The sequence below is a fragment of the Lampetra planeri genome, chromosome 4 (assembly GCF_965212315.1).
Source record: "Lampetra planeri chromosome 4, kcLamPlan1.2.h2, whole genome shotgun sequence".
NCBI lineage: Eukaryota > Metazoa > Chordata > Hyperoartia > Petromyzontiformes > Petromyzontidae > Lampetra > Lampetra planeri.
This window is the reverse complement of record NC_136110.1, coordinates 4,716,689-4,733,083: the sequence shown is the minus strand read 5'-3', so window position 1 is coordinate 4,733,083 and position 16,395 is coordinate 4,716,689. Positions and strand designations below refer to the sequence as shown.

Below are 16,395 nucleotides of genomic sequence, written 5' to 3'. Positions count from 1 at the left end.
GAAAATTGGTCAGCAGTGGGCTCAGAGGGTTATCCCCTTGTGCAGACCGAGGAACAGTTTGACAGGGTCGAAACAAAAGCAACTGCACTCTGGGTCACATCTGTCTGACAGCAACTCTCAGCGATAAAATGGCTGTGGCTTTAATGCACATTTGGCTCAACACTTAAGCCCACAACAATTTCCAGTCACGCAAAAAAAAAACGGGTTATAAACATTAGTTGTATAATGGCAAGAAGCGTGGACATATTTTCGTTGAGTGCGAGGCTTTCAGTTATCTATTGTAAGACAGCGCCAAAATGTTTTTATTTTCAAATAACGATAAGTGCAAACGTCGTGCAAAGATTGTAAATTGCTTTCACGTGGTTTTTAGCGACACTGGCACGGTGGCAGCAAACGTGCGATGTCTGGAGTTACCATGCGCACTCAAATACTATGCGTAGTTATGAACATAAACAGCCATCGTGAGAAAATTCCATGCTTTACGTGCGTGCTCTTGCAGGCCAATAATAACATTGGGCTTTTCAGGATTTTACAAACATCGTTGATCCTTTTATGCTTTGCAGGCCAGCACAAGATTCGCTTCATCCCTGGGATGATTGGGCCCATTTTGGAGATGACATTGGTTCCTGAAATGGAGCTACGCAAGGCCACCATCCCCATTTTCTTTGACATGATGCAGTGTGAATACCACTACACCCGTGAATTCAAGAAGGTAAGCCATTATTCCTCCACCGTGTGCTACTCCCACACAACCGGCCCTCACCCCGGCCCACTCCGCTTCACGGTCTCGCAGTCTGTACCTTTGTTGAGTTGCTCGTGGCATCTGATACCTTTGCTTGTTGAGCCAGAACAAGAGAGAACCTGGGTTAGAGTCCAGAGTCAGATGAGCTCTGGTCAGGTTTAGGTTAAAGGTAAATGTGCTCCCCTGCAACTGCTTGCTCATGCCACTGCTGCTGTAAGAGCCTCTGCTCGAGGGAGTTCTAGAGCACCGCTCTAGCGTACTATTACTTGTCCCAGTGACTTACCAGCTTCCTAATGGTGACAGCAGAGAGGTGATTTGGTTGTCCGTAAAGCCACCAACGGCACGACTGCTTTCACAGTCTTGTTAATGTGAAACCATCTTCCCCAGCACAACATCTTTCACAGGGTCTTCGAGGATGGAAGTTGAAAGGAGCTAGGTCTGGGCTGGGTAATAAAATAAACTGTTGCCGCATGCAGCCCCATTGACTGCTGAAATTGGCCGTAATTCCGACTTGCCTGTCATCTGTAACCTCTCGACACGAGTGATGTTGGCTGGAGTTGCAGTCATCAACTCACCTACCACTGCTATAGTCATCACACATACAAAGACAGATTGTTGATACAAGTGCTGTTAGTGAGCACCTATGAAGGCCAGAACGGCACACGAGGGGGTGGGTGGCCAGCACCACGCCCGGCCGCCTTTGTCTCCCTAATGGCGACGTTTTTACACACCGCACCAGGTACTTATTTGAGGCTGAGTCGACCTAGGGGAGACCCAGGACCGGTTCAGATAATCGTCAACTTATGTTGGCCATGAGCAGGAATCGAACTCGGGTGGCCAGGTTCATAGTGCAGCGCGCTAACCGCTACGCTGCCGCAACCCACACACATGCACGCACGTTCATGTCCTGATTTCTGCCATTCCACCCGTTCGCAAATGGTGCGACAATCCATGCAGTTGTCACCAAGATAACAAAGAAATACATTGTAGGCGCTTAAATTTCCGCGCTCGTGCTGCATAGGCATGGTCCCCGTGCCGAACGTGACATGGCACAACCCGCGAACAACATAACGAGTGGAATGAATGCGCAGTTGTTCAAGGGGGCCGCCATTGTTGATTGCACAATACGTCTGCCGTCTGGATAGTTAAATCTGGAACGAAAACAAGGGTCACATCGCATTCAACCATGGATTTTCTTCCTCAAACCACACTCGAATAGGTCACACAATTTCTCTCAACGAGTGTATCCGTGCTGCACCGCGTGTTGTTCGGCATGCTGTACGTTTTCGCTCCACGTGGTGCCAGCGTCTTCGCGAATGTGCGTATATACACATGAGCTCCCAGGATGTGCTGCGAAATGTCGGACATCGTGCCGTCGTCATTGTTGAGACAATACAGCACAATTACGACGGCCTACCCATGCGATGGTATGCAATCATGAGAACTGTTTAGATGTTTGTGAAATCCCTCAAGGCGTAAATCATGGAATATGTCCAGCTTTTGTGGGCATGATTGTTGGCTAGGGTTGTGGTTTGAAGCTATTGCCTTTGTGTGATTAGAAGTCATGTAATCTAATAGACTTCAGGTTACCTGGTTTCATAATATAGTGTGCTCAGCATTGCGCCTTCACTCCATCCCAGAGGTGAAATTTTGGATTAAAAACATCATAATTTGTGTGATGCATCTGCCTAATAATATTGTTGACAACATATAACAGATAAGTAAAATAAAACTATTGCCAAATGAGGATTAGCACTCCGATGTATTTTTGGGTTTTGCCGCACGTTGTTTAGAATGATGTCCACTCCATGTGCTGGAAGCTTCTTCAGGAAGTGAATTTGAATTTAGAATCTGAACTGAATTGAACAACATGCGTTACAACCCAAAAACACACAACAGCAAAATCCTCCACATCATATATGAGGACTGTCCACAAAGTTTTGGTAATAAAAAAATATTGAATAAGGTCACATTCACTGTAATCCCACCTTTATTCTCATGTTGTTATTTGTAACCCATTGTCGCTCTGGAGTGAGTCATATAATTTCAGACCAATTTCACATTCATTTACAAGCATAAAATAATAACAAAATAATATCCTCCCTACATTAATAACGTTGATTGAAGTTTCTATAATGTCCACAGATCCATCATATACTGCAAGGAATTCCCAGGTTCTAATATATATGCAGTAAATATTCAGTGAATTGTGCGTAAGTGACAAATATGCCATATTCCAAAGATTGCCCTAAAGCCCCAAAGCAAAACGCAGTGGGATATTTCAAGCCATGATATGTAAAAAAATAATAGAACTGCATATGTATTCAAACAAAAGAAATGAGTTAGTGTTGAAATTGTAAACAAAAGCCAAAATTGCCAATTTATTGGCATATAATGACAAATACAATTCCAAACTACAAATCAGAAGTATCAGTTTTTGCCATCTAAAGCCGAAGGCTTTTTTCCCTCAATCCCAAAGGGCTTTGATGTGAAGCGCCTTTAGATTTTATGAAAGGCGCTATATAAGCTGTATTTATTAATATTATTATTTTGGCTACATTTTGCAAAGATCCTGAACATTGACAGACCTCTTCTGCCCCAAATCACTCTTCTAAATTATGGCTAAGTTTCTGTTCTTGCAATATGTTAACTCCCTTTATATGTGCGTTCATTTTTATTTTAATGTGAGGATCAAAGAGGCTTCTTCACACTCCTTCACTTTGCTCTAGCACTTTGCTTATTGTTAATGATATCTCCTGAAAGCTTGCCCCGAAGCCAGCTGCATCACACGTCTGACCCTCTCATGTTACGCTGTGTATACATATATGTTTATGGACGAGTTTCGCACACACACAAAAAAACAACGCTCAAACATTCTCATAATGTGGCCAATTATATACAGGCAAGGAGGTATTTGTGTTCTATTCATGAAGAGGTGGAGTGATGGCTGATTGTTGTGGCGCATTGTGCTGTGAATCTGGCCATGGCTAAAATGAGTGACGGGTCCTGTCCCTTTACCAATCCGTGCTGGATTGACCAAATTAGTATCATCAAGACCCCTCCACCACCCTTCAATGGCAAAACGAATTAATTGTCCCATCTACAAGCGATTACCGTGCAAATTAGCATTATTTCAGCTCACCGGTAAGTTGGAGGGCAGTTCTCACAACCAAAAATTTGCAATCAGATACGACGCTTGATTTAAAATCATGTCAAACATAATGCAGAAAGATGATATTGAGAAAGTTAGAGTGGCCAATCCAGAAAATTTGAATTACACCATGACGTGGCCTAACTTGTAATAATGGTTCCAAAAAGCTGCATGTTTTATTTATGACATGGGTATGCTTTCATTCATTATTAATGCTGGCACTTTCATACAATTCGTATCTGTTAAATAAAGTGTAAAACACATATCTCCCAATTTTAACCGCTTGTTCTAACCAACTTGTTGCAGACTCACCACTACTCTGCGGGTGAGTTATTAGACCCAGTCACCTATCACATGTAATATTCCATGGTGCTTCCCAATAATAAAAGGCAATGTTGTGTTTCATCGTGGTTTGCCTTTAGTTTTGTTGTCCTTCCCCCACACCTCCGATTAGCAAAGTTGACTACGTACGGTGCGAAAGAATTTCAACATACATACACCAGTTTACCACTTGAAACACACGCACAGTGGCTTCACGAACAAGTCAGCAATATTCAACACTGACAAAGCCATCACCGTTTTATTGCTTCGTTTTTGGCTGTTGTTGCGGTGACATTACTGTGCATGTGCATCGCGAATTGTCTAACTTGGATGTTAATGGCAGTTTGCAGCTCATGCAGGGAGTTTTTTTCTCTCGACATATTGCCAATGGCTATTTTTTCTTACGGAAGTTAGAAAAATAATTCTCAAACACAATCCCATTATTGTAACTGCGCCATTTATTATTTCCATTGCTTTCAAGAAGGTCTAATTAATTTCCTGCTCGACTGGCATTGAGGCAGTGCTCATCTCCTGTTTACAGCCCTAAGCCAGTGGTGGAAATTCCACATTCCTATGGCAGAGGCGACTCCATCTTGGAGAAAAGCACTGTTGACTTTCCCACATAATGGTACGTTTTTTGACGACCCAGGAAGGATGATGGGATGAGTCAACCACCAACCAGGATTTGAACTCGCAACCTTGGGATTGCGAGCCGCTCGCTCCATCGCTGAACCACCGGCCACGGGTGGTTTTACCAATCCTCACCAAATAACATGAGAAAAGGCCACCTTGTAAGCAAACCTGTGAGATATTGAAGTAACACCATGCAGTGTACAGTCAATATAATTTCCGATTTAACATTAATCTTCAGACTTATGCCACAATGATTGGAAACACATGCTTCGTTTTTTTCATGCCATTTTTGAAACAAGCGGTAAGGCTGCAGCTTTCAAATTCCCAGTGTGATCAAACATATCTCAATGTGCTATTTGACTATTGCGAAAATCAGTGAAGCGTTGCTTTGAAATGTACGCATACCTTCAGCTTGTTCACGTGTTTTTAGAAGGTACTCGTGTCTGGGCTTGTTGCTCGAGCTCGTGCAATATATGTGTAGAGTCATCCACATCTGTCCCTGATCCATTACAGTTCTTCTGTAAAATGAAATATATCCCTTGGTGCCTGAGCAAACTTTTTTTTATTTCGTCAAATATTCCAATAACACCATCATACTTCCACATGGCACTACATCAAGAACGGCTTTTGTCTGAATACAAATCCTATTTGCGCACTGTCTGCAGGCACCTTACCGAATTCGCCTCCCTATCTTCAGCTCTTTGTACCTACTCCATTAACCAATCTACATTCATTAAAACTCCCGACTCTTACTATCGATCGTGCATTCTCATTCAAGGGACATTTTCACTGACAGCACGAGAAATCTCTTTATCTGCTCCATCACCGCGGCAACCAATTTCTGTCTCTAATCCCACGCCTCCATCGATGGCCGAGATGGTAACCGGAGCTTGCCGGTTATCATCAGGCGAGCAAACTGAAGGCACCGAGAGAATCGCCGGACTGCGGCGAAGTTCACCGCGTGAATGATGCAGCAATTCCAACTTTCAACAGAGAACCTTTCCAGATGGACGTTATGTTAAGTAAGCTGGTGTCTGTTGTGCGCTAGGAGTAGAGTAAAAAAAAGATACATCTATGCAGACCCAACCAGCAAAGCCATTAAGCTCAGCTAACACCAGAGTAGCCAGCGTTAGCTATAACAAGACCCTAACAAGCATCAAAACCAGAGCAAGCCAGCCAAACATCTTCTTTATAAAGAAACAATGCATACATTTGTGTGCCGTGCCATAATAGATGCACCACATAATTTTCATCCACCTTCAACATTGTCTAGGATCACTGAACCCTATGAAGCTTAGCATTCTGAAAACAAAACCAACCAAACCTCTATAGCGTTGAGTGATTTTGGTTTTGTAAAGGTGTGCCCATATGAATACAAATTCTCCAATTCACCTTCATCAGATATGTTCTATACACTGGTGGGTGAAGGCCTCTCAATATATTTGCCATCCCTCAGGGTCTTGCGATGCCATAGTGGAACTCGCTTCCCCCACGTGAGCCGATCTCGTCACTCCATCTCCGCAATGGGCATCCTCTTGGGTGCATTTTCTCCTTTTGCTGCCATTCTATCAGCAGTCTCCTCCATCGACCACCGTCCCTTCAAGAGACGCGTCCTGCCCAGGCCCACTTTCCCTCACAGTCAATATCATGTCTGTAATTTGCATGTATTCCCTTACGTATATTTCTGTATTTCAGTGTAATTCCAAGTTTACGTTTATTCAAGTGTGTTTTCTCCTTTGCCTGCCATAATCCCTTGTCCTGCAATGTGTCCTGCCTAAGTCGGCCAGTTTTACTGTTGCGGAGTCAATATAATGCCTCTACTTTGTATTTGTACTCTGATTCATGTGTCCAGGCTTCTGTTGCCCTGTGGAATTTCCAGCATTCATCTCGAAATGCTTATTTGCGTACCATTCACGTTTTGTTTCGTGATCCGTATCACGGTTCATGTTTCTGATTCCCGTGGCATTGTGGGTAACATGCAGTGACTGTAAACTCTCTTCTGTAGGCACACTGGCATGTTCATTTCTTTTGTGAATTTGGAATTTTCCAAAAGCAATCTATTCTGCTCTCACTCACATGTTTAGCTCATCGCGTTGATCCCGATACATTTAACTGATTAATTCGTGAATAATTGCCCGAGATAGCTGCTCTGCTTTCGAGTTGTGTCCCTCCATACATTATTTACTTTTGTTCATAAAATTTGTTGCCCGTCACTTTTGTGTTGCTCATTTAACTTTAGCCCTGATTTGTAGCCTTTGCCAATTTATTTAACAGTGGCATATAGGTCATTAACTTTGGTTTTTATAATTAATCTCATCAGCAAATCTGAGATGGCTATTACTGTATGCCTTTATTTATTAAATACAATATCTTCTAACGTTGGTGTCAATAACCACGTTTAGAGCCTGACTTTTGTGATATCTGTTGTTTATTTATGCAATCTCCCTGTAGCTTATTAAAAAAAGGGATAATAAAAAACGTGTTTAATGAAGTCCTTAATTTGTGAGAGCCTGAATGGCTGCATTAGTTGCCAGTTCATTAAATGTTTTCTCATAGTCTATGAAAGGAAGGCACAATCGTGTGTGATACATTATGTTAACTTGTCTCAGTGCCATTGGAAATGTTCACAGGATATATAATGGTAAAACATCAACATAAGCATGACAGATTTCTGCAGGAGTATCTAAAATATGTTCCTAACAAGACAAATACCGCAACACTGTTATGATACCACTGCGTGTTGTCATAGTTGTGCTGCGTAGCTCTGACGTGTTTTCAAATTCGTACCGCATGTTGTTCGGCACGTTGTCCGACGTTTCGCTCCACGTGCTGGGAGCTTCTTTATGCGTTGCACAGAGCAGCTCACTTTCTCCATAAAATAATCACAGGAGAAGGGTTCTCTGAGATGTTATCACGTAGATGTGGAACCGTGCCATTCTCATACATCTGATTACCAATCAACAATCCACGTATTGATCCACGTATTGCTTTAATGTTTAACTTGGCTTAGGTTGAACCCTCACCGACAGAAGGCCTTTAATTGCTCAATCACATGCTATCGTCTTTCCCAATTCTGTTAACTTCATCCCGTGATGTAGTGCAAGACATTGGGAGACCGTGGAAGCTTCTGTCTGGGAAATGTGTCCCTCGCCATTTGTGTGGAAGAGCGTTAATTACGGTCTGCAACGCTCATTACTTGTTATCGGGCAGGCACTGGGTTCCCTTGGGGTAGTCACACAGACTGATGACTTACACGGGCATGACAAGGTAGATAATGCAGCAACATGACTTTTTATGTTGAAATGTCAGTAGGATGCACTGAGATTTATTCACGAGAAAAAATACGTACTCCATATGGCTGTGTGACTAATGGAAAAAAACCTGTATTGGGCGTGGAGTGGTGGTGTGATGCATTGTGCACAACACTACAAACCATGTTACTGAGCAAACAAGTGGAGATAAGCAAACTATATTTGGCATGTGTGAATGAACAACGTCTTATACGGATTTGAAGCTTTCGTGACTGCAGGAATCTATACTCTTTGGCTCTTTCGGTGAAGTTACGTAGTTAGAAAATAAAACAAATCACGACGTTTCGATCGCCACATAAGCGACCGTCACCGGTCGCTTGCGTTGCGATCGAAACGCGGTGATTTGATTCCAGAAATTAATTAGAACGCGAGTATGCCTAAGACTGGACTCACAATTAATTTGAAACGCATTCAAAATGAATGGCATTTAAAATTTAATTTAGCCTTTTTTAATCAATTCTTTACCCATTAAGATTACGTAAAGTCTTCAAGTTATTGTTGACGAGCGCTTGTAGCCAGTTTGCATTCCCGCTGATTTAAAGGTTTGCCATTTAAAAGCAAAACCCTACCTGCGTAGCTACATCATCAAAAGTGGCTGCGTTTTATTGGGGACCTTTGAGTCTCCAATATCCACAGGTAATAGAGGGCCTGCCGCGGTTTTACAAGGTAATTCGAATCGCTTGTTGCGTTTTTTTGTAAGTTAAATGGAACGTTCGTTTTAATAAACAAAATGCCATTGCCTTTATAGACCGCAATCCAATATGTTTAAGCGGAAATGGTTTTATATGATGTTATATTTTACAAGCAGTCAGTCACAATTAAAAACTATTTCATCAAAAGGTGTTACAAAAAAATGCCTAAGACTGGTGGTTTACTTTTCTTATACATTTCCGTGCCTAGAATAGGTCCCGTGATGATTTATTTCTGCCAAATACAATCCAGTCATGTTCTACCAAAGTGCCTAACGAAGAATCTTTTCACTTTACCTGCCATGAAACATTAACGTGCTTGGGCAGGGCACGGATAATCTCGAGGTGACGATGGCTGGCGCTTGAAAACGATGACAATGGCAGCCAAACGGGGCGGGGGGGGGGGTCCCGAGTGGAACACCGCCACCACTACCAATGAGATGGAGCGATGAGACCTATTTCCCGACGGATTATTGCATCGTGAGACCAGCAGAAGTGGTGGTAAAGACAGCTATTATGATGATGGTGATGATGAAAAACAGTCCAAAGTACATTCAGCTTGTAGATATAAAATTGTAATATCACCTCTGAGTTCCAAATAACTAAAAAGATGGACTTTTAGTAATTTCTTGATGCACTGACAATGTCTGCGACGTTCCCTGACGAAGGGTTTCAAAATCGGATGCATATACGGTATCACAACAATCAGCTAGTTTAGCAATAAATGGATTATTATGCGTTGGTAGTGGTACACAAGCACAGGTTAAGTAAATACATTCGGCTCATGTTTCAATAACACTTTGGCCTTAAGAGGAAAAATATACAAAATATAGAATGTACGTATGTTGAACTTCTTTCGCACCGTACGTGGCCAACCGTGCTAATCGGATGTGCCAAATATAATAATAAAATAATAAACTATATTTTCCCTTTCAAGGCATTGTTGTTGAGAAATGTGTTGGAGGTGAATTTTTTTAGTATGCCAGCGTAAAGAAAAGGCGTGATGAGAAAATGTCCATTTAAAATGCTACTTAGGCACAATTTCAATTTATAGTGCAAAGTACTGTACTGCATAATGATGTCGTACAAAGATATTCATGGCCACACAGCCACGAGAGCCACTCATTTAATCTGAGCACTGGCGTGCATAGCGACTGGTTCATTAGGCGAAGCCATGCATGCTTTCATCATCATCACCACCATCACAAATGCAACTGCTCAACCTGGACCAGGTCGGTATAAAAGGTACGGGTGCAGCCGGTCAATTGCTCGCTCATCCCACTGCTGGTAGAAGGGATTCTCCACGAAAGGACTCTCTCGACAGCACCTTGGGGGTGTGTTGTCCTTCCTGTGCACACTGTCTAGATATCGTGTTAAAGAGATGGTGAATACCCACATTTTACCCCACCACTAATGTTTCTAGAGTAGCCATTTATACTGCTGGATGATTTCAGTAACTTGCCCACTGTTTTCAGAACACAACTGGCAACTTCTGGATTGCAAGTCCAGGGTGCTAACCATTAATCCATGACAGCGTATGTCAGGACTCTGTTGATAGCTAAATAGATTCATTACCGTTAATGTTTTACTTCCTAAGAACTCATTCAGACTATACGTATTTTTCAAGGACGACCTGAATTACGAAAGGGATTGCGGATAATTGCAAAACATACAATTAATTCAAATAAAATGTCATTAAAATATCGTCAAGTTTTTACGAATATCAAAAACAATTCATTAGATGCTAAACAGTAATAGATATAAACACAAAGTACTAAACTAATTGGATCGGATCAATGGACAAAATAAATTCCACTTATGTCCCAAGTAGTGAATCCAGTTTATTGTAGAGGCTGTGTTATTTTAAATATTACTGTGTTTTATAATTATCCTTTGGTCTTATTTATTTCATTTCTCCTTCCCATGTGTGTAAAAGGTGCAAAACACAATTAATTTAAAATAAATACAATTTTAGCACTTTCCTTGTTAGGATTTTTTGTGCGTGCCCTGACATGCAACTGTAATATTTTAATGCCTGTTTCTAGAAACATCTTCAAAATATTTGTACGTTGACCTGTTTTTTTTTCCTAACGCAAGTTGGGCCGCATGTCACCAAGGCAATTATCGCGCTGTGCTCATTTTGCACCGTTTGACGCTAACGATACTTTTGGAAAACCTCGCTCTAATTAAAACCTCATTAGACTAAACTCTGATGAAGGTAACTTTCCCGTGACTGATAAGGTCCCTATTCCCATCAAGATAATAATAACAATGCTTTAAATGCTGATATAAACGAGGCAGACTGATTTTTTTCTCCAATGCTAAATATAGCGAATTTGCAGACAATTTAGGCGTCACTTCAAAAAGAGATAAGTCGCATTAAAAAAATATTTTTCACTATTTCAATGTCGCCTAAGTCTCACGTGAATTCGTGCGGCTATCGAAGAAGATTCTCTTTCACAAAAGTATCTTTGTTTTTGTGCAGACACTGCAGGATTTTCTCATTCCTCCCTTTGTAGCACCCAATTGGAGCCAATTATCTCAGAATTGCCGTGACAAAAAATCATCCTCGTGCCCCTTGCCTCCCTGGTCTCTCTCATAACTTGCAAGCAAATTTGGCCTCCCCTCAACACCACCAACCAGCACCCATTTGTGGTGATTTTCCCCGAGAATCCGTTGTCAGTTAAATTGCACGTGTCGCCATGACAACCTAATGATTTGTTTTCCCCACGTGAACATAAAAATGCAGTCCTTCGTCAGTACCCTGCTGAATGAAGGCACCCTCCCACCTATGCCGTTTTGGGGGCGTCCGGTCACGGTGGTTATTTGAACGGTATGAATCGACGTGTAAAAAGGTTTTCCATGAGAAGACAATCGGGTCGTGAACAGGCACTTCATTTGGTTAACTTCCAGCTCCGAGAATTAAGGATAACAGTTGGACTGCCACGCGGTGATCATTGCGGTCTGGAGCAGGGTGGGTGGGAAAATGCTGAACCCTGCGGAGCGTGGGATCAGAAGTAGTTCTTTGATATCCGCCTCCACGAGCGTTCCCTTAGACAGTATTAGAATGCTTACATTTTTTTGTGAGATATCCAAATTATATATTTGCCTCATGACTTGACACCGATGTGGGCATTTTTACTTGACACCGACATGCGTCAAATAAAAGGCGAATGGCACTAAATATCGTGGCCCTAGATGTCCGATTGAAAAATTTGTGTAAGAAGGAATTTTGTTGTCATCTTTCTGAAGTTGTTGTCCAACACACGGTGGTGCACTGGTAACTAATTTCACAGGAAGAATACGATTACTGTGGGCAGTTGTGACACTTATATGCAAAGCCCATTAATATGATAAATGAGCCATTTGCTGCGTTGAGAAAGTATGAATAACATTTTGTTATCCCAAAGGTTGTAGAGGACACAGTCCTGGATAATCCGGCACTCCCAGCGGAGCAGTCAAAACAATTGCCAAGTTTGTTGAACGCTCCTAACTCTGTCCACTCGGCAGTTGGTTGACCAGAAGGTGACATTCCACCAGCAGTGGTGTGGGCAAGTAAATTGCAGGGCTGCACCTTTACCTTTTCATATCTCGCACTGTCCACATATTTATTTCGCAAAGCATCACATTTATGCAGGCACCTCCCACAATTACGAACCTACCGTCATCCTAATTTACAGCTCTTTATAAAAACACGTTGAAAATGTCCCTTGAGACGGACAGCAAGGCATCATGTCAACCGAGAGAGATGACTGGATCACTCCAGTACAAAATTAGATATTATTTAGGAAAGTAAAATGCTGCAGTAGCGAATGGCGCATGCGGCACAACTACCAGAATGTCTCTCATTGCTCTCGGGGCCTAAATTCGACAATAAATTATCTTCATTATCCTCAGCATCTCTACCACGTGTGGGCTTTTTATGCTGCCATTTTAACCCCTTCCATTCATTATCATTGCGGATTTCTTTCATGAAATAGCAAGTTTAAGTAATTCACGATCACAGTTATGTGTTCTGCCAATATGGGGTTGGCAAGCGTTTTAACTCAAGCAGTTGATGATGCTGAATGTTTCTTGATTACAACAGATTAATTAAATATTACTGAAGGTGCGACTTAAATGTTTAGCAAGGTGACATTTTTTTAAATCCTTTATATTAAGTTCACTTGATTGCTTGATTGCGCGCTTACGACCGTGCAAATCTTTCGGTCGTTTTTTAACCCACTTCCCGTGATCCAATCGAGCTGACATTTTGCACACAGACTCGTTGTGCGTGACAATTTATTTTCGTGAAATTTTTTTTCCAAAATTTCACACTTTTTAGGAAAAAATAAATTATATTTAATTACCAATTGCTTAATGGTGGCAGGCAATCATTTTACCCATAGGTGGCAGCCATCTCAAGCCAGAGGACGATTTATAGTGAAAAACTTTGTTTTTAGGGGTTAATTTTTTACATGATTCGATTAAGCATTCCTTTAAATTAATAACAAAGAATGTATCTCATTAAATTCCATATTAATAGAATTAAGCGTACATTCCTTATTGTAATATAAGCATCAGCTATGCGCGCACAATAGATGTTTGTGTTGTTGTATGCAGAGCTTTTATAATGTCAATGTTAAAATATGCAACGTGATGTTTTTCTTTCACTGGAATAATTTCCCATGGTGTATTTCTTCCATAGCCTGTTAAAAACATATATTGTGGTGATAATAAAGTTGCAGACTATCATGTGCTTCCATCAAGGAATGTCCTTGCGAACCACGAGAAAGTTTTATTGTACAGTAGCTTGTAACTGTAAAAAGCACAGGTAATCAAGCTATCGTTGCACCTGATGAGTTGATGAGTTAATGAGTTAATGATGACGTCACCCTGCTGCTGCTCTATATAAGAACGGGAGACAGAGCGGAGCCTCACCATTCTGGCAAATTGCCCGATGATGCTGGATTCAATTACCAGCGAAACGTCGTACTACTCAAAAAATTGTAAATGTTGTGGTTAAACGCTTCAACACACCGGTGGGCTAAAGCAGTGAACTATTTGTCTTTTGTCAACGTGACACTTTTTTACTGATTGGCCGTGTCGGGTGGTGAAGGGTTACGACACATTTATAAATAACGCGATCTAACCCAAAAACGTTGATCATTTAAGTGTCGTTAAACCCACCACCACCCGACACAGCCAATTAGTAAGGGTTGTCACGTAAACAGAACGTGCCAATTCGTTGCTAGTACAGCACACTGGTGTGTTTGAGAGCAAAGCCACAACATTTACACCGTTGTGCTGTACTAGTAACGAATTGGCGTGTTTGTTTTACGTGACAAACCTCACTAATTGGCTGTCGGGTGGTGGCGGGTTTAACGACACTTTTAAATATTTACGCGATCTAACCCCCCCAAAAAAACACCTGTATTATGGATGATATTGGTCGCGAAAGCCTACGTGTTAACCCAAGCTATTTAAACATCAATTTTCCTCTAGACCACGCATGGTGAGGCACGGTCAAAGAAACCCCCGATGCACATGAAGCCTCAACTAAAATCCCCAGCAGCTCTGGTTCCACCGGCGATGGTGTCTGCTGTGTTGGCGAAGGAGCATGGGGAGATAAGAATCTCGATTTAAAGCTTTCGTGACTGCAGGGATTCATCTTCTCGGTTCTTTCGGTAAAGTCACGTAGAATGGAAATAATAAAAATAATAAAATAAAACATAATAAAATAATTCTCACGACGTTTCGGCCACAACGCAAGCAGCCGTCCTCGGGTGAAGACCAGGTCTGTCGGGGAGACAGCGTCTGAATTTATTATGTTTTATTTTATTATTTTTATTATTTCAATTCTACGTGACTTTACCGAAAGAACCAAGAGGAGATAAGAATCGTTGGTACAAACTGGACGATTTTTATTTTATTTTATTACTGCTGCTTAAATCATGTGGACTTTTGGGGAATAAAGCATTTTCATACCGGAAATAGATTTTAGAGGAATAGTTTTGGTAAATTGTTAGACTCAGTAAGGTGATGAGATCTATATATATAACTCCATGCATCAGCCATGTTAAATGCACTGCTGGATGAAAGCCTCCCCATGCCATCGCAATCCCACACGATGCAACAATCCATTTCACTCCTGAACGCCAACTGATATCACGATTCCATCCGCGTGGGTATGTTCCTTCATTTAGCTGCCATTTCCTCGCCAGTCTTATCCATCGGGCATCATCCCTTGCAATGCGCGGTGCCTAAACCCACCTATGCTGTCCTCAACATTCAATTTGACATCTCTAATCCGTGCTCGATTCATGATTAATGTGGAAGATAGTGTATGCCTTCGAGAGACTGTGAGGGATGGCAAATTGGCATGCAGGGACCCTCATCCAGCAGTGTATACGTGATGGCTGTTGACAATCATCATTTGAATACGATAAATCAAAGACGCTTCCAAAATTGTGGGTAAATTACAATGTCACACGCTTGTGTCACAACAGTCAGCGGTCTTCATTGTCTGTAGCTTACAGCCGGAATGAACATGTTAATTGGCACTAGTGGAATACCAATGACAGCTCAGCGTATTTTAAGCAAGTCAAATGAAGGTCGAAAGTTAATGTATGTTTGTGGTGTTGAGGGCAGATGGAATGAGCTATCTGACATGCGGCTAAATTTCATAGGTTGAAGGTATGCAAGATCGAATGCGTGTTTTAAAGAAATGTCAGTCTTGCGCGTTTATCCATCAACCCTAAATCATTACCATGATAATTTCCATGATTTAAGGTTGCGATTCAATCCACCAAATTCGATACGTGTTTAACATTGTGGCATATGTAGCGGCTGCAAGTGGCTGCAGTGGTCACATATATCAATTGCATATAACATACACAAATATATTCATGGCAATTAAAAAAAAACATTGAATACACATGCAATTCAAGTCATGTATCATGTTCTTACTCTTAGTTCTTTCGGTAAAGTCACGTAGGTAAAAAATGAAATTAAAATTAATAAAAATAAAAATAAAACAATGAAAATCACGACGTTTCGGAGGCAACACAAGTCTCCGTCATCAGGTGGGACCGTCACAGCCAGATTTGCTGCATCATGTATCATGTCCATACGAACATTAAAAAAATAATTAGTGGGTTGTTAGACTTCTAGTCCCAATGTTGGTGTACAGTTATTTCACAATCCCCTGCAGAGTGAAAGCCTCCCCCACACGTATCTTCAGTTATGGGGGTTGTATGACCATATTTCACCAATTACTGGTCAGTACGGGTTGGTAAAGAGCGTGCCTAAGACCGGTTCAGATATCACTCGCTACTGGTGTTCGCCTTGGCCAGGATTGAACTCAGGTTCTTGGATTCCTGCTGTAATGCGCTAACCGCTGCACCACTGCTCCAGCCCTTTGCATATTGGCAAATCTACAATATCATGCGCACGTGAAGAGTACTGTAGGTTTAAAATATATAATTATATTGATCATCATTTTATTATGATTCTTTTCAGACATTTGTCATGTCGGGCATGGGGGTTGTTTTCCCATATTTCACCAGC

The 16,395-nt window shown here is 41.5% G+C and overlaps 1 protein-coding gene across 2 annotated transcripts in view; it reads left to right on the top strand.

Annotated features, from left to right (window-relative positions):
* LOC144717603 (dedicator of cytokinesis protein 1-like) overlaps positions 1-16,395 on the top strand; it is a 214,263-nt gene that overhangs the window by 160,117 nt on the left and 37,751 nt on the right. For both annotated transcript variants that reach the window (XM_078593098.1, XM_078593097.1), the window contains exon 34: positions 564-712. In XM_078593098.1, coding sequence (XP_078449224.1) covers positions 564-712 — 149 coding nt within the window. The remainder of the gene's footprint in view (positions 1-563; positions 713-16,395) is intronic.